Here is a 26,249-nt window from a genome sequence, read left to right as displayed (position 1 = left end):
GGCACTGCTGCCTTGCAGCGTTGAGGAGCCAGGTTTGATCCCAGCTCCAGCTCATTGTCTGTGTGCAGTTTCTACATTCAAAATTTTTTTTAGTGTATCCAATTATTTGTTTCCAATTAAGGGGCAATTTAGCATGGCCAATCCACCTAACCTGCACATCTTTGGGTTGTGGGGGTGAAACCCACACAGAAATGGGGAGAATGTGCAAACTCCACACGGACAGTGACCCAGGGCCGGGATTCGAACCCGGGTCCTCAGCGCCGTAGGAAGCAATGCTAACCACTGCGCGACCATGCTGCCCTCAGTTTCTACATTTTTCACGTGTCTGCTTGGGTCTCACCCCCAGAAGCAAAAAAGGTGGATTGGCCATGCTAAATTGACACTTAATTGGAAAAATTTGAAAAAAAAGGACAAAAATAAAAGATCTCCTCTCTTCTAAACTAGAGAGAGTAAAGGCCGAAACTGTTCAATCTTTGTAAGACTGAACCATCTTGCATCTCTGGAATCAATCTTTGGAGTCAATCTAGTGAACCTCCTCAAGTAAGGGGACCAAAATGGTACACAGTACACCAGATGTGGTCTTTATGCCTTTTATACAGTTGCAGATTCCTACCTTTACACACTATTCATTTAACTATAAATGCCCAAATTCCATTTGCCGGGTTCTGCATCCCTCTATTCCCATCCTATTCATGTATTTGTCAAGATGCCCCTTAAACGTCACTATCGTCCCTGCTTCCACCACCTCCTCCGGCAGCGAGTTCCAGGCACCCACTACCCTCTGTGTAAAAAAAAAAAACTTGCATCATACATCTCCACTAAACCTTGCCCCTTGCAACTTAAACCTATGCCCCCTAGTAATTGACCCTCTACCCTGGGAAAAAGTCATCCTTATTACTCGCTTTCTGTGATTCATGCATGAGGATCCCTGCACCAAAGCACTTTGACGTTTTTCTCCATTTAGATAATTTGCCGTTCTATTTTTCTGACCAAAATGGACCTCACAATTATCCACATTAAACTCCAACATGGTCACTAAGGGCAATTTATCGTGGCCAATCCACCTAACCTGCACATCTTTGGACTGTGGGAGGAAACCGGAGCACCCGGAGGAAACCCATGTAGACATGGGGAGAACGTGCAGACTCCGCAGAGACAGTGACCCAGCGGGGAATCGAACCTGGGACCCTGGCGCTGTGAAGACACAGCGCTATTCACTTGTGCTACCATGACATCATCATAACTTATTTTCCCACTTGGCTTTGTATCATCAACAAAAGTGGACACTTGATCCTCTCATCCAAGGCACCGACATAGATTGTAAATAGCTGAGACCCAATTACTGATCCTTGCTGTAGCCCACTAGTTACAGCCTGCAAACCTGGAAATGACCTGTTTATTTCTATTCTGTGTTCGATCTATTAACAAACCTCAAACTGTGCAAATATATTACTCATGTCCCAAAGGCCCTAATTTTGTGTAATAACCTCTTTTGTGGAATGTTTTTTGAAAATCCAAATCCGCGACATTGACTGGTTCCCTCCATCTGCTCTGTTATTTACAACCTCAAACTCTTAACAGATGTGTCAAATATGACTTCCCTTTCATAAATCTCTGTTGACTCTACCCAATCATAATTAACTTCCTATGTGTTCTGTTATCACATTCCTAATAATAGTCTCTACCACTGATGCCAGGATAACTGGCCTGGTGTTTCCTGATTTGTCATCCACTCCTTTCTTCAATAGTGGGGGTGAGGGTATGTTTGTTATTTGCAATCCACTATAACTGTTCTAGAATCTAGAGAATGCTGGAAGATTAAAAACAATACATCACTACATCTGTACCCAAAGATGTAGGCCCTCGGGTCGCTTTGTCGAATTTTCCGTTCTTTTTTCCCAGTCCTAGTCCTTTACTAATTCAGGTGTCTAAGTTCCTCACTCTCACTAGATTCTTGGTTCTTCATCATTTGTTGGATATGTTTTGTGGGCTCAACCATGAATTTTAGAATCCTAGACACGTGTAGCACAGAAAGAAGCCATTCCGCCTATTGTTTCTATTGTTAGGAAATAGAGATGGCATAAATAATTTATATTTGTATTTGTGGATATTAGTAATAAGGTATCAGTTTAAGGAAGCTTATATGTGTTCTATGTTTGTGTGTTAAGGGGTCAAACTTCAGTTTGGCTTCATATTAAGCAAAGGTGTCTACAAGTCTAAATTTTAGATTCACTTTAAACTTTGCCTGCATTATAATTAAGGTCTTACAAAGTAAAAACTTTGTCAGGTTTTTAAAAAACCTAAAGCTGTTGCTTAGCAACCAGAGGCTCACACTGAAAAGCAGAAGCATTTGAGTTCAGCTAGAAATAGGTAATTCAGAAGCAAGAAGCTTTCCGCAGAAATTGCCAATACGGGGAGGACTATAAAGGAGGACAATACAGGGAGGAGTATACAGAAGGACAAAAGGTATGACCCAGAAGCTAAAGGAAACAGGGAATGGGTTGGCTAGTTAAGTTGGGAAGGAAGTGGAAGTGACAAACTGTTTGTAACTTGGTTGTGTTCACTTTGCTGATTGTTTGTATTATTTTTGATTGTGTTCGGAATAAAGTATACTTTTAAAAATGGAATTAGGGAATGCGAGTTCCAGGAAGTTAAAGGAACAAAGATCAGAAATATGGTGAAGGGTTCAGTTCAGTGAAGCCAGGTGCAGAGAGAGAGGCTCCCAGTAAAAGACAGGGCTGCAAGGTACAGACCTGAAGATGTTGGCTCATGAGAAGCCAAACACCCAAGGTGGAAAAAGTTGGTGACATCTTAATACAGTCTGAGAGAGGGAGATACTGTTGTACTTTGCATGAATCTTTATAGAAAAGCAAAATACTGCAGAAATGCTGGAAGCACCCAGTATATATGGCAACGTCTGTGGGGAGAGAAGCGGGAGTTAACATTATAAGTCAATTACTTTTCATTAGATTTGAGAAAGGTTAGAAATGTATTGATTTTAAGCAGGCCAAATGGTGGAGGGTGGAAAAAATTCAAAAGGAAACTCTGTGATAGGGCGGAAAATGGGAGACACTAAATGACAAAAGAGTTGATAATGCAAAAATGATGATAAGTCAAGTGAAGAAACAAGATACAGTCTGTGAAGCAGTAGTGTTCTGTTGGTGCGACTGGGTACCTGAGAGATGGTGTGCAAGCTGAGGAATACCAAAAGCAGAGATTGAAATCGTGGATGTGTGAATGGCAGAACAATGAACAGCGGCTCCCCGAAAACAAAAAACAAGAGAAAGACAATACCATGACTGAAACATGAAAGAAAAGCAAAGAAAGAGGGGAAGAGATTATGTCCTGAAATTGTTGAACTCAATGTTGGGTCCAGACGGCTGTAAAGTGCCTCATTGAAAGATGAGGTGCTGTTTCTTGAGCTTGTGTTGAGCTTCATTGGAACACCGCCGCTAGCCGAGGGCACAGAGGTCAGTGTGAGGGCAAGGTAGAGAATTAAAATGACAGTTTATCGGCAACTTGACCATGCTTGTGAACTGAATGAAGCTGTTGCACAAAGCAATCGCTCAATCTGTGTTTGGTCTCCCCAGTGTGGAGAAGACTGTATTGCGAGCAGCGAATGCAGTATAGTAACGTGTAAGAAGTACAGGTAAGTTGCTGTTTTACCTGGAAGGAGTGTTTGGGGTCCTTACAGGTGAGGAAAGGGGAAGCAAAAAGAGCAAGTGTTACATTGCACGGCTATGGAACTTTGCATCATCAGAACAGATGTGACAAAGGTGGAGAAACTAGGAGAATGAAATGGAGTATTGATAGGAGGCGTGGTCTGAGCATTGCAACAGGAAAGTAAAATACTATGTATGATGGGAATCAGAATTCCGGTGATGGCCATGGAGTAAGTGGTTGCACATTTAGTGGCTCCTGCTCGGTGTGACAATTTTTGGTCCTTCCCCACCCGATCTGAGGAGTTTTGGATGGCAAAAAGTTAATGAGTGCTGAGGGAATGTAATACTCCTCTGGTGCAACGAAGAAGAGGCAGCAGCTTGACCGAGAGAGTGATAGAGTTGCGACACGGGAAAAGGTGGGGAGAGTGCTGGGGCAGTGCGTCCGCTCACTGGTCCATTGAACAGCTGGTGAACTTTCACAACAAGTTCCAGCAGAAGGCCTTCGAGGACCTGGCTAAGATGGTGGAACCGCCTAAGGCGGCTATTAAGCATGTGGAGCAGAGGCGGGATGCACAGCGCCTGGCAATCCAGAAGATGGAGGAGATGGTGGGGGAGCACATGGATCGATTGACCTCACTGAAGGTGGAGATGGGGATGGTTATGAGCAGCCAAAAAAAGGCTGAGGGAGAAATTGGAGGATCTTGAAAACCGCTCCGGGAAGCAAAATCTTTGGATCGTGGGGATGCCTAAGGTTATTGTAGGGGGGCAGGCAACTGAGTATGTGGCAAAGATGTGGAGAAGCTGATTCGGGTGGGGGTTTTTGACTGTCCTCTCGAGGTTGGTCCAGTGCACTGAGGTGGAGGCTGCAAGTGGGGAAACTGCCAACGGCAATGGTGGTGAGGCTGCATCAGTTCCTCGACAAAAAGAAGATTATGAGGTGGGCGAGGCAACTGGGAGGAGCACGAGCTGCGTATTTATCAGAACTTGGACGTGGGGCTGACCAAGCAGAGAGCCGATTACAACTGCCCTCTACATGGAGGGGATGACGTTTGGGGTTCTGTATCCCGCTCGTCTGTGGGTCACACACCAGAACCAAGAGTTTTATTTTGACTCGCCGGAGGAGAAGAAGGACTTTATAGAGACAATGGACTGGGAGGAATATGAGGACATTGAACTAGAGTAGTGCTATGTCTGGAATGTGGACACACAGGGTGGGTGGAGTGCTGAAGGTTAAGGCGATGGGAGTGGAGAGGGTGAGTGTGCTTTTTTCTTTTTCTTGCATGTTTGTTGCTGGGGGGATGGGGGTTGAAGGGCAGACTAGTGGGATGAGGGGTAGTCAGCGACCCTGGGCAGGGGCCAACATACTAGCTCATTGGGTTAGTCAATGGGAGTGAAGTGGGGGTTGTCAGGAGGAGGGTGTGGAGGAGGGGGAAAAGGGCTGGTTCTTTGTCTGGTTATGGGGAGGGGGGTGGGGTTGCTGATTATGGGGAGGTGTTTTGGGGGGGGCGGTTGCTGACCGTGTGAGACATGGACTGGGGGAGCTGGCGAAAGGAGGGTTCTGGCTGACCGCCAGAGAAGGGGATTGGGGAGAGAGCCCCCCCCCCTTCCCCCCCCAACCCAGTTGATTACATGGAATGTGGGGAGTTGAATGGGCCAGTTAAATATCACATCTTTGCATGCTTGAGGAATTTGAAGGCAGACGTTGTGTTTCTTCAGGAGACACACGTGAAGCTGGAAGATCAGACGAGGCTGAGGAAGGGGTGGGTAGGGCAATTGTTCCACTCGGGGCTGGACATGAAGATGAGGGAGGTGACGGTGCTGGTCAATAAGAAAGTGGCTTTTGAGATTGGCAGTATTGTAGTTAATCCCAGGGCCAGGTACATGTTGGTTAGTGGGAAGCTGGAGGGAATGCCTGTGGTTCTGGTGCCCCAAATTGGGATGATGTGACTTTTCTGAGGTGGGTATTAGGGAAGATTCCGGACCTGGACATGCATCGGCTCATAATGGGGGACATTTTAACACAGTCTGGATCCGGGCTGGACTAGTCGTGTCCCGGGTCTTTGAAGGTCTCGGCTATGGTGAAAGAATTCAGGGGATTCATGGACCTTTTGGGGGTGGGCGGACCCATGGCGGTTTGGGAGTTCAGGGGCAAAGAGTTCTCGTACTCTTCGTATCTGAACCAGGTGTACTCCCGGATTGACTTTTTTGTAATGGATAAGGTGCTGTTGGTGAGGGTAGCGTCGGAGTATATGAGGATTGTGGTCTCTGACCATGCACTGCACTGGGTAGATCTGTGGGTGGCGCAGGGGGAAGGTTCAGCGGCTGCAGTGGAGGTTAAATGTGGGATTGTTGGCAGATAATGTGGTGTGCGAGAGCATGAGGGTATCCTTCCAAAGCTATGTAGAGCTGAACAACATGGGGAGCTCATAGCCTCCACGAGGGAGATCGGAAGGGTGAGGGTTGAGAGAGGCAAGGTGGTGTCAGATCCAGAGGGGATGAATGGCTCGTTGAGGCCTTTTACAGAAGGCTGTATGAGTCGGAGCCTCCGTCTGGGGAGGAGGGTATGAGGCGGATCCTGAATTGGCTGGAGTTCTCAAGGGTGGAGAAGGTGCAAGGGTTGGGGGTCCTGATTGAGCTAAGGGAGGTGATGGACTGTGTAGGGTGAAGGTGCAGGCAGGAAGGCCCCAGGGCCGGAAGGGATTCCAGCCGAGTTCTGTAGGAAGTTTGTTGTGGACCTGGAGCCCCTACTTCTGAGGATGTATAATGAGTCGAGGGGAGAGAATGCTCCCCCCACATTGTTGCAGGCATCCATTTCATTTATTCTAAAGAAGGAGAAGGACCCGGAGCAGTGTGGGTCAAACCGCTCGATTTCGATGTTAAATCTGGATGCAAAATTGTTAGCGAAAAGTTAGGCGTCATGGATAGAGGACTGTGTGCCGGGTGTATTAGGCGATGAGCCGACTGGGTTTTGTGAAGGGCTGGTAGCTGTCGACAAACGTTACTCAATGTTATTATGATTCTTTTGGAATGGGCAGGAGTAGGAAGTGGTGGTGGCAAGGGACATGGAGGAGGTGTTTGATCAGGTTGAATGGGCATATTTGTTGGAGGTGCTGAGCCGCTTGGGTTGGGCAGGGCTTTGTGGACCGGATTTGACTGCTGTCAGGCCGACAGCTTGTTCGGGATAAACAGGACGCGGTCTGGATACTTTGGTTTGGACCGGGGAATGAGGCAGGGTCGTCCGCTCTTCCCGCTGCTTTTTGCTCTGGCGATAGAGCCATTGGCAATGGCACTGAGGGCGTTGAGGGATTGAAAATGGATTGAGCAAGAAGGAGTCAAGCACAGGGTTTTGTTGTATGCAGATGATCTCCTGTTATATAATTCGGAACCGGTGGGGAGTTTCGACTCTGTTGGAGTTTCTGTAAATTGAACATTGGGAAAAGTGAGGTGTTCCCGATTAATTCCAGAGGGCAGGAGAGAAGGCTAGGGGAGTTGCCGCTCCAGGTGGTGGGTGAGAGCTTTCGGTATCTCGGGATACAGGTGGTGCGGAGCTGGGCCCAGCTGCATAAATTTAATTTGGCGCGACTGGTGGAAGGTATGAAGTCGGATTTTAAGAGGTAGGATGCGCTGCCTTTGTCACTGGCTGGGCGCGTGGTTAAAATGGCGGTGCTGCCCAGATTCCGGCTTGTGTTCCAGAACCTCCCAATCATTGTTCCCAAGTCCTTTTTTAGGAAGGTGAATGGGATAATTTCACGGTTCGTGTGGGTGGGTATAATCCCCCGGGTGAGGCGGGTGTTTTTAGAAAGGAGGCAGGGACGGGTTCTGGCACTGCCGAGTCTGCTGATTTACCACTGGGCTGTGAATATTGCAATAGTCAGGAAGTGGGCAGTGGAGGAGGGATCGGTTTGGGGGTGGATGGAGGCAGTGTCGTGTAGAGGGCTAATTTGAGGACACTGTTGTTGGCGCCCCTCCCATTCTCGCCAGTCTGGTATTCTGTGAGCCCGGTGGTGGTCTCAGCGTTGAAAGTTTAAAACCACTGCAGGCAACATTTTCGTTTGGAAGGCATGTCTCTGTGGGCGCCGATATGCAATAATCATCGGTTTGTTCCAGTGGGGTTGGATACGAGGTTCCGGGGGTGTCGGCAGGTGGGGATAGAGTACTTCATGGGCTTGTTTGCAGGGCCTTTAAGAGCTGGAGGAATCGTATCAGTTGCCGAAAGGGAATAGGTTCAGGTACCTGCAGGTGGGGGACTTTGGAGCTGCCACCTCCAGTGCTACAAGTTAAGTTACTGTCTAAAGATGACATTGGGGAGGGGAGAGTAGCAGATATTTATGTAAAGTTGATGGAGAGGGAGTGTGCTCCGGAGGAGGAGATTCTGTCCAAATCGGAGGAGGAGTAGGGAGGGGGAAGTTGAGGGTTGGGCTGTGGAAGGAGGGTGAAGGCTTCCTTGTTGTATGGGAGTTTGAGCCTCATCCAATTTAAGGTGGTGCATAGGGCCCACATGACAGTTGCGAGGATGAGCCGTTTCTTTGCAGCGGTGGAGAATGGGTGTAAGCGGTGTGCGGGAAGGTATACGAATCACATGTTCTGGAATTGTCCAAACCTGATAGGGTTCTGGCAGGAGTACTTGGATGCCACGTCTGAGGTTTTGGCCACAGGGATGGCCCCACGTCTGGAGGTGGCGATATTTGGAGAGTCAGAATTGCCGGGAGTCCAGTAGCCGATGTTTTGGCCTTTGTCTGATTGCCAGGAGATGGATTTTGCTGGGCTGGTGGGACTCAGAACTGCCAAAGGCAGGAATATGGGTGAGCCATCTGGCAGAATTCCTGTGCTTGGAAAAGATTATGTTTATCGATTTCTTTCAGGTGAATCAAGGCATCAGCGGGGGTAATGGGGGTGGTGTTAGGGGTTTCATGTTTTTTTTTGTTTCAGGGGCTGTGGGGGGTTAAAGGGGGGGAATAAGGAGGAGGGGTGAGTTGCAGGCCCGTTATCCGTTGCTGCGGTTGGCTTGTTTTTGTATCTGTTGTTTTGTTTTTCTGACATTTCGTTTTTAAAAATAAATTTAGTGTACCCAATTAATTTTTCCAATTAAGGGGCAATTTAGCATGGCCAATCAATCTACCCTGCAAATCTTTTAGGCTGTGGGGGAAAAACCCACACAAACACAGGGAGAGTGTGCAAACTCCACATGGACAGTGACCCAGAGCCAGGATTGAACCTCGGCTCTGTGAGGCTGCAGTGCTAACCACTGCGCTGCCATGCTGCCCTTTTTCTCTGATATTTCTATGTATATATGCAAAATGCATTTAATAAAACATACGATTGGAATCTTAAATGAAACCGGAAAATGCTGGTAAGCCTCAGGAGATCAGGCAGCACCTGTGGAGAGATACAGGAATGGCCTGGAGTTTGCAGCCCTGCCGAAAGTCAGTGGGCTTTTGGCTGGCCCACCCAATTCCCTGCGATGCGTCCTGCCATGGCAGGGCCTGGAAAATCCCAGCCAACATTCCAGGCTGGTAATCCTTCATTACAACTCATTGACTTGAAATGTTAACTCTCTTTCCCTCCACAGACTCTGCATGACCTGTTGAGTATTGCAAGCCTTTCCTGTTTTTCTGCGAGGGAATGTAGTTGAGGTGGTTCTGAGTCACTGGACTGACAGTGAATTTTTGTGGAAACTGGGGACAGAGAAACTGAGGAAGGGAATGGAAGAGACAGAGCTGGGCCACTTGAGGGTCAGAGATAACAGAGAGAGAGATATATATGTATATATATGATATGCAGTTTATCTCTTTAAAATTATATATATTATGTACATACATACTTCATATATAAAAATGTATATATATTTCGTTATATTTGTTCTGAATCACCTCTGAGAGCTCCTGTCATGTGAGCACAAGGAATTAATGAATCACAACATTGTGACAACAGACTTTGTTGCAATTCAGTCATCTGAGAGAGGAGATTATTGAGAAATTGTAAATGTTATGTAACACTTGGATGAATGAGTAATCTTTTTTGCTGCTCTCTTCCCAAAAACAATGAAAATTGAATATAATGATACAGGGCATGATCTACCGGTTGCGTTGCGCCCGAACGGGGGTGCGATGCAGCAGGTAGATCCCGGGACAGGCCTCCTGCGCGCGCTTCCCAACAGTCATTACGCCTCGCAAGGTCTAACAAGATCTCGGGAGTCATCACGATCTGTATACTGCCCACAATGGACGGGATCCAGTCTCGCAGAGTGAAGTCAGATTAGAAGCTGCCTTACCTCTGCCTTTGCCGTATGGCCACCTGGCATCTACTGGCCTCACTGCGGAGACTCCAGCCGGTGCCATTCCGTACTGGGGAATAGGCGGCAGAGTACCTGGGGGGATCTCCCAGGCGATCAGAGGCCTCTGGGTGGTCGACCTCTGAGCATGGTGGTACCTTGGCACTGCTGGTGCCACCCAAGCACCTTCGCATTGCCAGCCTGGCAGTACCACCTGGGAACCCTGGCCATGCCACCCGGGTACCAGCCTGGCACTGCCAGAGTGCTGAGGTGGCATTGCCAGGCTGTCAGGGGCAGTGCCAGTCTGGCAATGCCAAAATGCCAAGCTTGCATTGTGCCACACCAGGTGTTCGGATCCGGGGGTGGGGAGGGGTGCCCTGCCCTTATGTTGCAGGGTGTGGGGGGCCTTGAGGACCCTTAGCAGATGGGTTGGGGCATTAGGGGGCATGGGGGTTGCGTGGGGGGTCATGAGATTGGGACGCCATTTAAAAATGGCATCCCGATCCCTTCCTGCACTGAGGAGCTCTGCTCATTGGAGCTCCTCAGTGCAGGAAATTATGTTAAGTGCGGCCTCAGCACACCGTACCCTGCCGGGGGACACGACAAAGTGCCAATAGATAGTGGGGTCATTCCTGGCACTACAAGCCAATCCCACCCGGAACAGCATTCTGGTTTATTTTGGTTAGATCGCGCCCTTAATGCTTCATGGTCTTAATAAGGGAATCAAGGGTTATGGGGATATGGTGGGAAAGTAGAGTTGAGGATGATCAAATCAGATCAGTCATGATCCCATTGAATGGTAGAGCAGACCCGATGGGCTGAATAGCCTTCTTCAGCTCCCACGTCTTATGGTCTTGTATCTATTTGGCACCATTAACATGGAAAAATTCCCCAAGGTCCTTTTACAGGAAAGTTATTGGACAAATATTCAACACCATGCCCTCTCTATCTCTGTAATCCCCTCCAGTTGTTCATCCCTCTGAGATCACTGTGTTCCTCCAATTCTGGTCTCCTGCACATCACTGAATTTTGCCACTCCACCATTGATGTCCACGCCTTTAGCTGTGTTTGCCCTGAGCTCTGGAATTTCTTCCCTACAGCTCTCTGCCTTTCTTCCTCTCTGTCTTCCTTTAAAATGCACCTTGAAACCAATCTCTTTTCCCAAACTTTTGGTCACATGTCCCAATCCGTCATTACTCGGTGTTATATTTTGTCTGAGAGCACTCCTGTCTTTGCCGTGGGACGTTTTGCTACATTAAACATGCATAGAGTTAAATATCAGGTGCTTTCCAAACTTGTTACAATTCGCAACATCACAAAATCACAGAATTTTTTGTTTGCAATTTTCTTTTTACAGGTAAATTTTGCAATGTGCCAACTATTTGGGTTATTCGCAGCTTTTTTATTTCGTAGCTACCTCCACCCAAGCAAGACCAACCACGCTATCAGGCATGTGATAGTCACCCTCTTGGGTCTTCATTTTGCGTTCTTCTGCTTTGGCAGGTAAGTAGTTCTGCAGATTCGCACTTGCACACCAAACTCTTCCATTTGCGATGCACGGAGACTAAAATGTGAGGCTGGTACTGGAGGTTACTGAGGGCAAGAGGCCCGTCTTCATTGAACTGCCAATAGACCAAGGCTTTTGCTCTTAAAGAAGTTAATTGAAATGCTTGAGTTTCAATTCGTGCCACATGCAATAAGTGTGGAAATAAATTAGACAAGGTGCAGCTGAGTTTTATCAGAACGGGCTCAGGGATGAGGGACTTCAGTTAAATGGAAGGATGAGAGAAACTTATATTGTTCTCCTTAGAGTAGAAGAAGGGAGATTCAATGGACATGTTTAAAATGATAAGCAGTTTTGAGAGGTAAATAAAGAGAAGTTTCTGCTCGTTGGTGGGTTTGTAACCAAAGGGTTCAGATTTAACATTTACGAAAGAACCAGAGGGGGAAATATGGTTGATTGGTTTTACAGCAGGTTGATCTGAAATGCGCCACCTGTAAAGGTGATGGGAGCAGATTTGAAAGGAAATTGTGAAGGAAAATGTTCTGACGTTAATGGGAAAGAGTGGAATTAATTGGATGGCTGTTTCAAAGAGCTGGCATGATTATGGGGGTGGGGGAGAGGGAATAGTCTCCTGCTGGGCAGTATGATCTTTTTTGTTCAACCTGTCAAATCACTCCACAATCCTGAACCGAGCGACAGGTAAGCATCTTATTACTTAGGCCTCCAGCAGTGCTTCCAGTGCCTGGACGGTAGGCAAAGAATTCCTGAAAATAAATCAAGTAGCTTGTGACCTTTGCTGAGAATTGAGTGTATTTGTACTATCCATATGTGTGTTTGCATATCTGTATATATATATATATATATATATATATATGTGTGTGCATGCGTGTGTGCACGATGGGTTCAGGGAAGTACTGGAAAATAACTAGCGCCCAAAAGACTTCCTAAAATGACAGCCATAAAAATGAGCAAAAATTACATAAAGAGTATGGACTCCAGGCACTTCATTCGCTGGTTCCTTTGAATTTTCCAGTAAAAACTCGAGACGCTGATAGAAGCTATTTGGAATTCAATAGTAACAGTTCCGATAAAGTGAAGAGAAATGAGTCGGATGTTTTGAACAGGAAACAGTTTTTGAATTGATCTGCTAAACACAAACCTTCTCTCAGGCAGACTTCTGAAGAATTAGTTACCTCGATTTCTCCAATTTCAGCTTGAGGACTCCACGGAGTACTTCAAAATTCCATTCATCTGAAGTTGCCATGTTTATGCCTTTCTCACTTTTTGAATTGTGATGTAATCAATGCCATCCATCGATCTCTGGCACCATTCTCTTATCAAGGAAGGTTGCAAGATTGTGGCCACTGCATCTGAAATTTCCACCTTTAGCAAATTAGACTACATCCCATTGGGATCAGGTGACCTTTCTATTTTGACTGCTGCCAATCTTTTTAGTACCTCATATTTATCAATTTTTAACCTATCCAATTTCTTTACTATCTTCTCTTTTATTGTGACATTGGAAGCAATCTTGTCTCTAATGGTGATTGATGCAGAGTACTCAATTAGAAACTCAACCATACTCTCTGCCTCCGCAAAAAGATTGCCCTTGATATCAAGGCCACATTTGACTGAGTGTGGCATCAAGGAGCCCTAGCAAAACTGGAGTCAATAGAATTGTGGGGAAAACTCTCCGCTGGATGGAATCATACCGAGCACAAAGGAAGATGCTGGGGGTTGTTGGAGGTCAATCATCTCAACTCCAGGTCATCACTGCAGGAGTTTCTCAGGGTAGTGTCCAAGACCCAACCATCTTCAGCTGCTTCATGAATGACCTCTCTTCCATCATAATGTCAGAAGTGAGGATGTTTGCTGATGACTGCACAATGTTCAATACCATTTGCAACCTCAGATAATGAAGCAGTCCATGTCCAAATGTAGCAAGACCTGGATAATATCCAGGATTAGGCTGACAAGTGGCAAGTAACATTCATGTCACACAAGTGCCGGCAATGACTATCTCCAACAAGAGAGGATTTAACCATCAGCCATGACATTCAATGGAGTTACATAAGTGAATCCCCCACCATGAACCAGAAACTGAACTGGACTAGCCATATAAATACTGCAGCTACAAAAGCAGGTCAGAGGTTAGGAATCCTGAGGTGAGTAACTCACCTCCTGATACTCTAAAGTCTGTCCACCATCTATAAGGCACAAGTCAGGAGTGGAATTGAATACACCCCACTTATCTGCATGAGTGCGGCTCCAACAAGAAACTTGATGCCATCCAGAGCAAAGCAGCCCACTTGATTTGCATCCCTTCCACATTCATTCCCTCCACCACCACGCACAGAATCAGCAGCGTACCATGCACAAGATAGAACTCAACAAAGCTCTTAAGATAGCACCTTCCAAACTCATAATCATTACCATCTAGAAGGACGAGGGCAGCAGGTTCATGGGAACATCGGCAACTGGAGGTTCCCCTGCAAGCTACTTGCCAATCTGATTTGCAAATATATCACTCTTCCTTCACTGTCACTGGGTCAATCTCCTGGAACTGCCTCCCTAACAACACTGGGTGTACCTACTTCACATGGACTGCAGTGGTTCAAGAAGGCAGCTCACTGTCACCTTTTCAAGGGCAATTTGGGATGGACAATGGATGCTAGCCTAGCCAGTGATACCCACATCCCTTGAACAAATAGAAAAATAAGAGACTTGTCATACTTGCCACAATTAGCGTCCAGAATTGGGTTCAATAGTCCAGTTGAGGGCTAACCAGCAATTTCAAAATATTTAGCATAACTTCCTCGTTTTTGTACTCTATCTGCTCAGTTGTCATGGTAACTAGGGATGAGTAATAAATGAAAACCTCCCAATGTTTCCGAAATTCTTAAGAACAATTTTTACTCTGAAAGACACTTCAGTCGGGAATTTCCTCCTGAGTTTCCACCAGGACTTTGGCATTCATCCTTTGGAAATTTCCGGAGCTGGTCCCAGGGTGAGCCGATCTGCTGACTTGTAGTGTTCTTGGCTGCAATGAGTTTGGGCACTCTCTCAATTCAGTATCTAATGGTATGTGTCCAGGAAAAGTACTGTTCTGTCATTTGATGCCTGGATCAGTTGATAACACTCTCGCCTCTGAGTAGCAAGGTTGTGGGTTCAAGCCCCATTCCAGAGAGCCGAGTGCAAAATTTAGGCTGATACTCTGAGTACAGCACAAGGACTGCAGCGGTTCAAGAAGACAGCTCACCACCACCTTCTCAAGGGCAGTTAGGAATGAGTAAACAAATGCTGGCCTAGCCAGCGTAGCTCACATTCTGTAAGAATGAACAGTTTAAAAAAAAAAAAACCCTCCTATTACAGGACTGAGGGATGGGGCAGCACGGTGGTGCAGTAGGTAGCACTGCTGCCTCACGGTACCGAGGTCCCAGGTTCGATCCTGGCTCTGGGTCACTGTCCATATTGAGTTTGCACATTCTCCCCGTGTGTGCGTGGGTTTTGCCCCCACAACCCACGTTCTCCCCATGTCTGCGCGGGTTTCCTCCGGGCGCTCTGGTTTCCTCCCACAGTTCAAAGATGTGCAGGTTAGGTGGATTGGCCATGCTAAATTGCCCCTTAGTGTTCAAAAAGGTTAGGTGGGGTTACTAAATTACGGGGATAGGGTAGTGGCATGGGCTTAAGTAGGGTGCTCTTTCCAAGAGCTGGTGCAGACTTGATGGGCCGAATGGCCTCCTTCTGCACTGTAAGATCTATGATCTATGTGCAGGGTAGGTGAAAAAGTACAGGACTGAGGGAGTGCTGTATTGCCAGAGACACCAACCATTGGCACGGCATTTCTCAGGTGGATGGAAAAGATTGCATGACATTACTTAGAAGATGAGCAGGAGTGTCCTCTGTGGTGTCCTGGGCAATATTCATCCCTTAAACAACCTCACAAAAACATACTGTGCACGATTTAACGGAAAAAACTCAGGCTGACACTCGAGGCCAGCATTTGTTGCCCATCCCTAGTTGTCCTTCAGAACATGGTTACAAGTTGCCTTCTTGAACCGCTGCAGTCCCTGAGGTATAGGTACACCCACTGTGCTGTTAGGGAGGAAGGTCTAGCATTTTGCCCCAGTGACAGTGAAGGAGCGGCGATATATTTTCATGTCAGGGTGGTGAGTCACTTGAAGGGGAACCTCCAGGTGGTGGGGTTCCCAGCTATCTGCTGCACCTGTTCTTCTAGATGGTGGTAGGCATGGGTTTGGAAGGTGCTGTCTAAGGAACCTTGATGAGTAGTTATCTTGTAGATGGTACACACCGACTGTTCATCGGTGGTGGAGGGTTTGAATGTTTGTGGAAGGACGAGCAATCAAGCGGGCTGCTTTGTCCTGGATGATGTTGCCTTTCTTCAGCTTTGTTGGAGCGGCACTCATCCAGACAAGTGGAGAGTATTCCATTACACTCCTGACTTGCGCCTTGTAGATGGTGGGCAGGCTTTGGGGGAGGTCAGGACATGAGTTACTCACCTTTGGTTTGCCCTGGTAGCCACAGTATTAATATGACCAGTCTAGTTCAGTTTCTGATTACTGGGAACACAAAAGATGTTGATTGTGGGGGATTCAGTGATGGTGATGCTATTGAATGTCAAGGGACGATGGTTAGATCGTCTCTTGTAGGAGATCGTCGATGCTTGGCACTTATGTGGTGCGAATGTAACTTGCCACTTGTCAGCCCAAGCCTGGATATTGTCCAGGTCTTGCTGCATTTGGACATGGACTGTTTCATTATTTGAGGAGTCACGAATGGTGCTGAACATTGTACAATCATCTGCAAACATCCCCACTTCTGACCTTAGGATGGAAGGAAAGTCACTGAAGAAGCAGCTGAAGATGGTCAGGCCTTAGACACTACCCTGAGGAACTCCTGTAGTGATGTCCTGGAACTGAGATGATTGACCTTCAACCACCACAACCATCTTTCTTTGTGCCAGGTAGGACTCCATCCAACGGAGAGTTTCCCTCTCGATTCCCATTGACTCCAGTTTTGCTAGGGCTCCTTGATGGACATATTCGGTCAAATGATGCCTTGATGTCAAGGGCAGTCACTCTCATCTCACCTCTGGCATTCAGCCCTTTTGTCCATGTTTGAACCAATGAGGCCAGGAGCTGAGTGACCCTAGCGGAACCCAAACTGAGCATCCGTGAGCAGGTTATTGCTGAGTAAATGCCACTTGATAGCACTGTTGATGACTCCTTCCATCACTTTGCTGATGATGAAGAGTAGACTGATAGGGAGGTAATTGGCTGGATTACATTTGTCCTGTTTCTTGTGTGCAGGACACACCTGGGCAATTTTCCACATTGCCGGGTCGATGTCAGTGTTGTAGCTGTACTGGAACAGCTTGGCTAGGAACGCAGCAAGTTCTGGAGCACAAGTCTTCAGTATTCTTGCCGGAATATTGTCAGGGCCCATAGCCTTTGCAAAATCCAGTGCCTTCAGCCATTTCTTGATATCAAGTGGAGTGAATTGTATTGGCTGAAGACTGACATCTGTGATACTGGGGATCTCTGGAGGAGACCAAGATGGATCATCCACTCGGCACTTCTGGCTGAAGATTGTTGTGAATGCTTCAGCCTTGTCTTTTGCACAGATCATTGAGGATGGAGATATTTGTGGAGCCTCCTCCTCCAGTGAGTTGTTTAATTGTCCAGCACCATTAACGGCTGGGTGTGACAGAACTACAGAGCTTGGATCTGATGCTTTTGTTGTGGAATCACTTAGCTCTGTCTATTACTTGCTGTTTATGCTGTTTGGCACACAAGTAGTCCTGTATTGTAGCTTCACCAGATTGACACCTCATTTTTTGGTATGCCTGATGTTGCTCTTGGAATGCTCTCCTGCACGCTTCATTGAACCAGGGTTGATCCCCTGGTTGGGTGTGTGGGGGATATGCTGGGCTATGAGGTTATAGATTGTGGTTGAATACAATTCTGCTGCTGCTGATGGCCCACAGCGCCTCATGGATGCCCAGTCTTTAGTTGCTAGATCTGTTCAAAGTCTATCCGATTTAGCTCGGTGGTAGTGTCACACAACATGATGGAAGGTATCCGCAATGTGAAGAAGGGACTTTGTCTCCACAAGGACTGAGGGTGGTCATTTATACAGATACTGTCATGGACAGATGTATCTGCAGGAGGCAGATTGGTGAGGATCGAGTATGTTTTCCCCTCTTGTTGGTTCCCTCACCAGTTGCTGCAGTCCCAGTCCAGCAGCTACGTCCTTTAGGGCCCGGCCAGTTCGGTCTGTGGGGGTATTACCGAGCCACTCTTGGTGATGGATATTGAAATCCCCCAGCCAGAGCATATTCTGTGCCCTTGCCACCCTCGGTGCTTCCTCTAAGTGGAGTTCAACATGGAGCAGTACTGATTCATCAGCTGATAATGGGCGGTATGGTAATCAGCAGGAGGTTTCCTTGCCCATGTTTAACCTGAAGCCATGAGACTTCAAGGGGTCCAGAATCGATGTTGAGGACTCCTAGGGCAACTCCTTCCCGATTGTATACACTGGGCCACCACCTCTGCGGGTCTGTCTTGTTGGTGAGACAGGGCATACCCAGGAATGGTGATGGTGGTGTCTGGGACATTGGCTGTAAGATACGATTCTGTGAGTGTGACTGTGTCAGGGTGTTGCTTGACTAGTCTATGAGACAACTCTCCCAACTTTGGCTCAAGCCCCCAGATGTTAGTAAGGAGAACTTTGCAGGGTCGACGGGGTTGAGTTTGCTGTTGGCGTTTCCGGTGCCTGGTTCGATGCCGGGCGCTCCATCTGGTTTCATTCCTCTTTTGTGTTTTGTAGCGATTGAATACAACCGAGTGGCTTGCTAGACCATTTCAGAGGGCATTTAAGGGTTAACCACATTGCTGTGGGTCTGGAGTCACATGTAGATCAGACCAGATAAGGATGGCAGATTTCCTTCCCTAAAGGACATTGGTGAACCAGATGGAGTTTTATGATGGTCATCATTGAACTTTTAATTCCAGATATTTATTGAGTTTAAATTCCACCACCTGCCGTGGTGGGATTCGAACCCGGGTCTCCAGATTTTTATCCTGGTTCTCCGGATTACTAGTCCCACGATGGCACCACTATGCCACCGCCTGTTAGGGAACCCTCCCCCCTCACAAGGTTATGCCAACCCTGGGATGGCACACCGGGCCCGATCTTTAGCGCAGGCAACCTGGCATCTGGCCATCTTAGCAATGCCCCTGCCAACCTTGTTGATGCCAGACCGGCCATGTCAAGGTGCCCGGGTGGCAGCGAGAGTGCCAGGGTACCTTCCTGCCCAGACACCGACCACCTGGGGCCGCTGATGACCTGGGAGACCCCTCGGGGTCCCCTCGGACTCAGGTAATTGCGACCATTACCTGGTCGTCATCGCATTTGCTCATAGTGGGACCTTGCTGTGTGCAAATTGCCTGCTGCAATACGCTAGTGACTGCATTTCAAACATGCTTCACTAGCTGTTAAATACATTCGGATTGCCTGAATTTAATGATTTTGGTTTAAAAATAACTAACTTGCTGGGTGGAATGAATGCTTTAATTGAAAGACAACAAAAGACACCATTTTACTTTTTTATTCTATCATGGGATATGTGTGTCACTGACTGGGCGAACATTTGTTGCCCATCCTTAATTGCCCTTGAACTGTGTTACCTGCTGGGCCATTTCTAAGAACAGTTGAGAGTGAATCACATTGCGGTGAATCTGGAGTCACATCTAGACCAGACCAGGTAAGGATGGCAGATTTCCTTCCCTAAAGGGCATTAATGAACCATATGAGTTTTTATGACAATCAATGACGGCTCCATGGCACCATTCGTGACACTATATTTTCATTCCTGACTTTTTTGTTAAACAATTTGATTTATTAATTAATTGAATTAAAAATTCCAGCAGCTGCCATGGTGGGATTCAAACCCATCTTCCCACTGTATTAACCTGGGCCTCTGGATTACTGGTCCAGTGACATTCTCCCTAAACTTGAACTGGAAGTCAAGAAAAAATACAGCCAACGTACAGTTGTTTTCAATGTGAAATTTTGCCTTTGTAGAATGTCCTGCCAAGAATTTCCTCATTTAGTTTTCCTTGCTGTTCTTGCTTTTCTGATACACGTGGCTCCACGGAAAAAGGAGATGAAACTACCTTAAAAACGATCAGTAAAGCAATAAAAGAAACAGCAGTGCAAAGTTTCACTTGCATCTATGTATATAAGTGCATGTGTCTGTACATGCGCCTGTGTGCACATGCATACATACACGTGTAGGTGTGTGTATGTTGCAGAATGAAAAATAATGGGCAGGGTTCTCCCATCGGGTGGCTAAGTGTCAACGCCAGAGTAAAAACGGGAGTGTTTTACTCCGGCGTCGGCGCCCGTTCTGGGACCCCATTTTGCGGCCCACAGGGGCCGAGGACAGCTGCCGATCCCACCCTGAACCTGGCGCCACGGGCTCCGCGCATGCACAGTAGGGCCAGCGCCAACTAGCGCATGCGCAATGGCTTTCTTCCCCGCACCGGCCCTGACGCCAAATATCCCTAGGCTACAGGAGCCGAGGCGGAGGAAAGGAGGCCGGGGGGGCAGAGAGGCCGGCCTGCCGATCGGTGGGCCCCGATCGCGGGTCAGGCCACTACAGAGGCCCCCCTCCCCTCGCAGGCCACCCCCGGACCCTTGAACGCCGATGCCCCGCCGGCTTAGAGGATGTTACAACGGCGCTGGTGGGACTAGGCTTTTTGATGACGGCTGCACGGCCCGTCCGGGCCTGAGATTCGGCGTGCCAGGCCAGTGCCAGACTGAGCTGGAGAGTCGGTACATACCACGACCGGCGCCGCGCTGACCATGCCCAATGTATTTCATCACTGGTTTAAATATATTATCGGCTTTAAAGTTTGTTGTGGTTGCTCAGTGCTTATTTGCTCAGTTGCCTGGCTACATACTTTTAGCTGATATCATCTTGTGGGCCTGGCAGTGGTTCCTGACATCTGTCAGCCTGCTCATTGAAGCAGCTGCTGAAGCAGTTTCCTTTTTGAACTACTTGAAATATATTTTTCATTCCCAATCTTTATCCTTCCAGGCCCTTCTCACCCTCCCCCACTGCCGCCAAATGATTTTGCGCAGCATTTTGCTCTCAAAATAATTAGCTGTAAAGCGCTTTGTGAAGGCCTGAAGTTGTGAAAGGTGCTATGCAAACGCAAGTTCTTTTTTTTCTTTCAAATGGTTCAATGGTGTTCTAGCCATGACCTCCCTGGGAGACTGCAGAGACAAAAACCACATCTTCTATTCTCTGGCATATGCCATTAGTGTGTTGTATCATCATAATCCCTTCAGGATATCCAATGGCCTGCATTCCCTCTCCTCTACCTCCCCTCCCCCCACTCCCCCATTCCACTGCATGGGGTTGCCAACTTTCCAGGATTTCCATGGAATCCACAGAAAATAAAGATTAATCTAATGGACACAGCTGAGAGCAAATCTAATTAGAAACATCACACCGGAATTAAAAAAGAATTGTGTATTTTGTTTATTTTTCCATTGACACTCTTGTTTATTATTTGTGGAAGCAGTTACGATTGGGTAATGTCATGGCCTTTGAAGGCATATCCTATGTACAACTTCAAATATGGACTGTGTTCATATGGAAGCTTCTGGAACTGTCTTTTTTTTAATGCTTACAAGATGGCCACCAATTGTCAGGTGACTGCTGCTACTTAAACATGGACTGTTTCAAGTTCCTGATTGAATCACCCTGGGTAGGGGCTCCTCTTGAATGGACATGCCCAGGCAGTACACCTTTGTGGAATTCACACTTGCCAATGTTCATAGGTTACTCCAAATTCTGAATCCGGTGCGAAGGCGTGGCATGAACCACTCCGGCGTCGGGCCGCCCCAAAAGTGCGGAATCCTTCCCACCTTCAGGGCTAGGCTGGTGCCGGAGTGGTGTGCGCCACGCCGGCCGGCGGGGAAGGGGCTTGGCGCCACGCCAACCGGTGCCGAAGGGCCTCCGCCGGCCGGCGCAAGTTGGTGTATGCGCAGGAGTGCTATCGTGTGCTGACGTTATCACAGCGCATGCGCAGGCGGATTCATCTCTGTGTCAGCCATGGCGGAGGACCACAGCGGCCGACGCGGAAGAATAGAGTGTCCCCACGGCACAGGCCTGCCCGCGGATTGGTGGGCCCTGATCGCGTGCCAGGCCACCGTGGGGGCACCTCCCAGGGCCAGGTCCCCCCCCCCCCCCCCCCCCCCCCCCCCCCCCCGAGGACCCCGGAGGCCGCCCACGCAGCCAGGTCCTGCCAGCAAATACCTGGTGTAATAAACGCCGGCGGGACTGGTCAAATATGGGTGGCCACTTGGCCCATCGCGGGTCGGAGAATCGCTGGGGCTGCCGCTGCCAGTGGCCGCCGACCAGTGCGGCGCGATTCCCACCCCCGCCAAATCTCCGGCGATGGAGAATTCGGCAGCCGGCGGGGCCGGGATTCACGCCGCCCGCTGGTGATTCTCCGACCCGGCGGGGGGGTCGGAGAATCCCACGTCCGAGTTTGCAATCTAACAAAAGAAATCAAAAGAGACCAGTTATCCACAAGTGAGTGTGAATGGCTATAATCTACCTCCTAATGTGTAGTAATAGCCTCAGACTACCAATTCATTCTGAATGGACAATGCCAGATTTGGTCATGTGACGAAAACCCAAGCTTGAGATAACACATTTTATTCTCCAAAGACCCAAGCATTCTGCAAAGAACACCACTGCAGAATGCCAGCAACAGACAAAGGTAGTAACAATGAAGTCTTTTAAAACTTGGATTTAAAAAAAACCTGATTTCTAACTCACATTTAAATGTAAAGACATTTGACCTCAAAACCACAGGTATCTAACTTTGTAACCTGCTGAGTTTTCATCTCTTGAAAGTAATCCTGCAATAATCCTGATATCTGCCTTCAGTAATTTTAACTCGTCTGAATTACAATTCAAGAGTGGAAAAGACAAATTTCCATGACTAAGATGGCAATGACTGTTGCGCAACAAGCCAGATATGTGAACCATCTTTTGTTTACAACTAATAAATGTACACTTTTCTCGCTAACTGAATTTTTTTTCTGGTGTGTGTGTTTGTGCACTTAGACTGTTTGGGTGAAGGCATAAATAAATAATCATCATTGTTCAAGCCCTCAAAAGGTTGCTGCTGTTATTTAAATTGACCACACACACTCTGGAGCCTAAGAGACGCACATATCTTCCACTCCAAAAAACACACAGGTTAAAGACAGTATGTGAAAGGATATAAGAGTTTTGGTGTTCTCGTTTTTTTCAAAAAAATTCAAACTAAGAGGCAATCCACCTAAACTGCACATCTTTGGGTTATGGAGGTGAGACCCATGCAGACGCGGGGGGGGGAGGGGGGAAGGAAATGTGCAAACGTCACACGGACAGTGACGCGTGCCCGGGATCGAACCCGGTTCCTCAGCGCCATGAGGAAGCAGTGCTAACTACTGCACCACCGCACCGACCTGGATTTTGGTTCACTCCTGACCCTGTCTGTAACAATAAGATAAAGCATTTGGAGGATGGAGATCATCTGGTGAAGTCGGCAGGAATATGTTAAACCAAAGTCCATAATGCGACATTCACCCTTGTTCCACCACCCTCCGAGATTAATGACCGACCCTTCCCGTTCCAATTTACATCCTCTTTGGTTGGTAATGAGGAGCAGAATGGTGGGGTGCATAATCTCCAGACTAATCCCTCAAAGTAGTCTTGAAATGTTGACAAAAAGAAGCCTCATTTTTCAACCATCCTTTCCATCACTATTCTTTTTTTAAAAATTTAGATTACCCAATTAATTTTTTCCAATTACGGGGCAATTTAGCATGGCCAATCCACCTAGTCTGCACATCTTTGGGTTGTGGGGGTGAAACCCATGCAAACACGGGGAGAATGTGCAAACTCCACACGGACAGTGACCCAGAGCCGGGATCGAACCAGGGACCCCGGTTGCGTGAGGCAGCAGGGCTAACCCACTGTGCCACCATGCTGCCACTTCCATCACTATTCTAACCAGATGTTCAAAATGCATCCGGATGCTTCTCCCTGTTGGAAGGAAGTTGGTACAGTCCTCCATATGGCTGACTGTACTTAAAGGAGTACTGTAATATCCTGATCAAAACATTGGCCAGTAACTCCCTCAGAGAGGCAGTGCCACTCTCACGGGATTTACATTTGCTGGGAAGTGGAGGAAGTCAGACTAGAGGGGATGTCAGTCCAGGGGGTCAGGGTCAGACCGGAGGGGCGAGTCAGTCGGGGAGAGGAGAGGGTCGGACTGGAGGGGGATCAGTCAGTCTAGGAGAGGGGGAGGGATTATTCAGGGGACGGGGGTTAGGTTGGACTGGAAGGTGGGAGTCAGACTGGCAGAGGCAGGGGTCGGACTGGAAGCAGAGTTAGTCCAAGGGGCAGGGATCGGACCGGAAGGGTGAGTCAGTCCAGGAGAGGAGGGGGGTTGGACTAGAGGGACGGCTAGTCTGGGAGAGGAATGTGTTGGATCGGAGGGGCATTCAGTCTGGGAGGGAGTGGGGTCAGACTGGATGCGGGGGTCAGTCCAGTAGAGGAAGGGTGGCTGAATCAGAGGGGTGGTTAGCCCTGGAATGGGGGTGCCAGTCTAGAAGGGGGGGATCAGTTCAGGAGGGAAGGGAGGTCAGTCCTGGAGAGAGGAGGGTCAGTCCAGGAGTGGAGGGAGTTGGACCGGAGGGGGTGTCAGTCTGGCAGGGGTGAGGGGTCGGACTAGAGGGTGGATCTGTCAGGAAAAGGGGGAGGATCGGACTGGAGGAGGAGAGGGTTCAGTCTAGGTTGGGGGTGTTAATCTAGAGGCGAGTGAGTCCGGGTGGGGGGATTGGATTGGATGGGTGGGTCAGTCCAGGAGGGGGACTGTCAGTCCGGTAAGAGGGCTGTCAGTACGGGAGCAGTGGAGTCGGACCAGGAGGGGAGTTTGGTTCGGGCTGAGAAGTAGGTTGGGTTGGGAGTGGAAGGGGTTTGGACTATGTCCCCACGCCGGCGTCAAAACTGTGGAGTTTCATGCCAGAAAAACTGGCGTGAAAGGGCCACAAAATTCCTACCCCTGGAGGGGGCTAGCAGGCACCTGGCATTGATCTAGCAGCTTTTGCTACAGATAGGGGCCCCAGCACTTCCGGGTCAGAGGCCGCACATGCGCACGGTAGTGGCCTCCAGCAGCCGCGCCGTGCTCCATGGTGGACTTGGATCGCGGAGCTGGACTCTAAAAAGAACCCCCCCCCCCCCCCCCTCCCCCCCGATCGGCCGTGCGCCCAACCCTATCTGCCTGCATAAACATTTCCCGGCCGCCTATGAGGCCCCCCACCTACCCTCCGATCGGCCCACCACTGACGAGGGCGACCGCAGACCGAGCCCGCACCCGCCACGTTAGTATCCCGACTGGCTGGACCACATTAGATCCACGCCATCGGGACTTTGGCCGATCGGGGGTGGAGAATGGTGGAGCGGACCTCTGGCAATGGTCCCAGGTAAGCCCTCGGTGGCGCAGAAGGCCCTTCGGGGCCTGCAGGATTGGGGAACCGCCACTGGCCCCAATTCCGTGCGGGAAAATGGATTCTCTGCCCCCCAGCACTGGCCGCGATTTTGGCGTCCGGGTGCGGAGAATCAAGCCCCCCACCTCTTGGGCTGGATTTGTCTGGGCGTTTTTTTAAAAGACAATCTGAATGATTTAAATGTTAATGTAAACCAGACCATGGAAAATCTGCTCTTCTGAGATTTTTTTGTTGTCCTGTTTTATGGCAGATTCTCTTTTATTAGTTATCATAGAATTTACAGTACAGAAGGAGGCCATTCGGCCCATCGAGTCTGCACCGGCTCCTGGAAAAAGCACCCTACCCAAGGTTAACACCTCTGCCCTATCCCCATAACCCCAGCAACCCAGTAACCCTACCCAACACGAAGGGCAATTTTGGACACTAAGGGCAATTTATCATGTCCAATCCACCTAACCTGCACATCTTTGGACTGTGGGAAGAAACCGGAGCACCCGGAGGAAACCCACGCACACACGGGGAGGATATGCAGACTCCGCACAGACAGTGACCCAAGCCGGAATCGAACCTGGGACCCTGGAACTGTGAAGTGATTGTGCTATCCACAATGCTACCATGCTGCCCTGATTCCAATAAACTGAGGTTGAGACAGAGTATCCCAATGACTGAAAACACACCAGAGTATTGACATGAAGTTTAGTAAATTAATGATATCAAGAGGAGCTTCAAAAACAAATGTCTAAATCCAGAGAGTGAATTAAGAGTCCAAGCAATACCTTATACTGGAGCTGAGAGGCAGGGGGACAGCTCCCAACTGGATATACATTTACATATGCCTGGTGTTCTCAAATACAATTAGACACAAGCCTGAATACTTTGCCTGTTGGGCGTACAAGCTTGGTGGGCAGGCCTGGAAGAGGGTGCAAAATGAGCTCCCAGCCACAGTCGATCCCTGAACACTATTTCATGCTGGCTGGCCAATTAACAACTAACATATGTGAAAAACGCACTTTAAAAGCTGAGCATTGCTGGGGAGGGCGAGCTATGAGACAACGGAGGACATAGGTTGGTGTTTCCAATGCACTCACTCAGTAGGATAGCTGCTGTGGAACTCTCAGGGAAATGCTAACCTGTTGAAAAATAAATATTGACGGAAAAACTTCCACGAGTGCCTTGGCAGCACAATCATGTGTCTCCAGACACATGCAAA

The 26,249-nt window shown here is 48.3% G+C and overlaps 1 protein-coding gene across 3 annotated transcripts in view; it reads left to right on the top strand.

Annotated features, from left to right (window-relative positions):
- Positions 1-26,249, top strand: part of LOC119966745 (lysophospholipid acyltransferase 2-like) — a 96,628-nt gene that overhangs the window by 6,662 nt on the left and 63,717 nt on the right. For 2 of the 3 annotated variants that reach the window (XM_038798753.1, XM_038798754.1), the window contains one exon: positions 11,291-11,436. The exons of the other annotated variant lie outside the window; for it this stretch is intronic. In XM_038798753.1, the coding sequence (XP_038654681.1) occupies positions 11,291-11,436 (146 nt within the window). The remainder of the gene's footprint in view (positions 1-11,290; positions 11,437-26,249) is intronic. 3 annotated transcript variants of the gene reach the window in all.

Source organism: Scyliorhinus canicula, chromosome 1 (genome assembly GCF_902713615.1).
Source record: "Scyliorhinus canicula chromosome 1, sScyCan1.1, whole genome shotgun sequence".
NCBI classification, from domain to species: Eukaryota; Metazoa; Chordata; class Chondrichthyes; order Carcharhiniformes; family Scyliorhinidae; genus Scyliorhinus; species Scyliorhinus canicula.
This window is presented reverse-complemented; position numbering and strand designations above follow the sequence as displayed.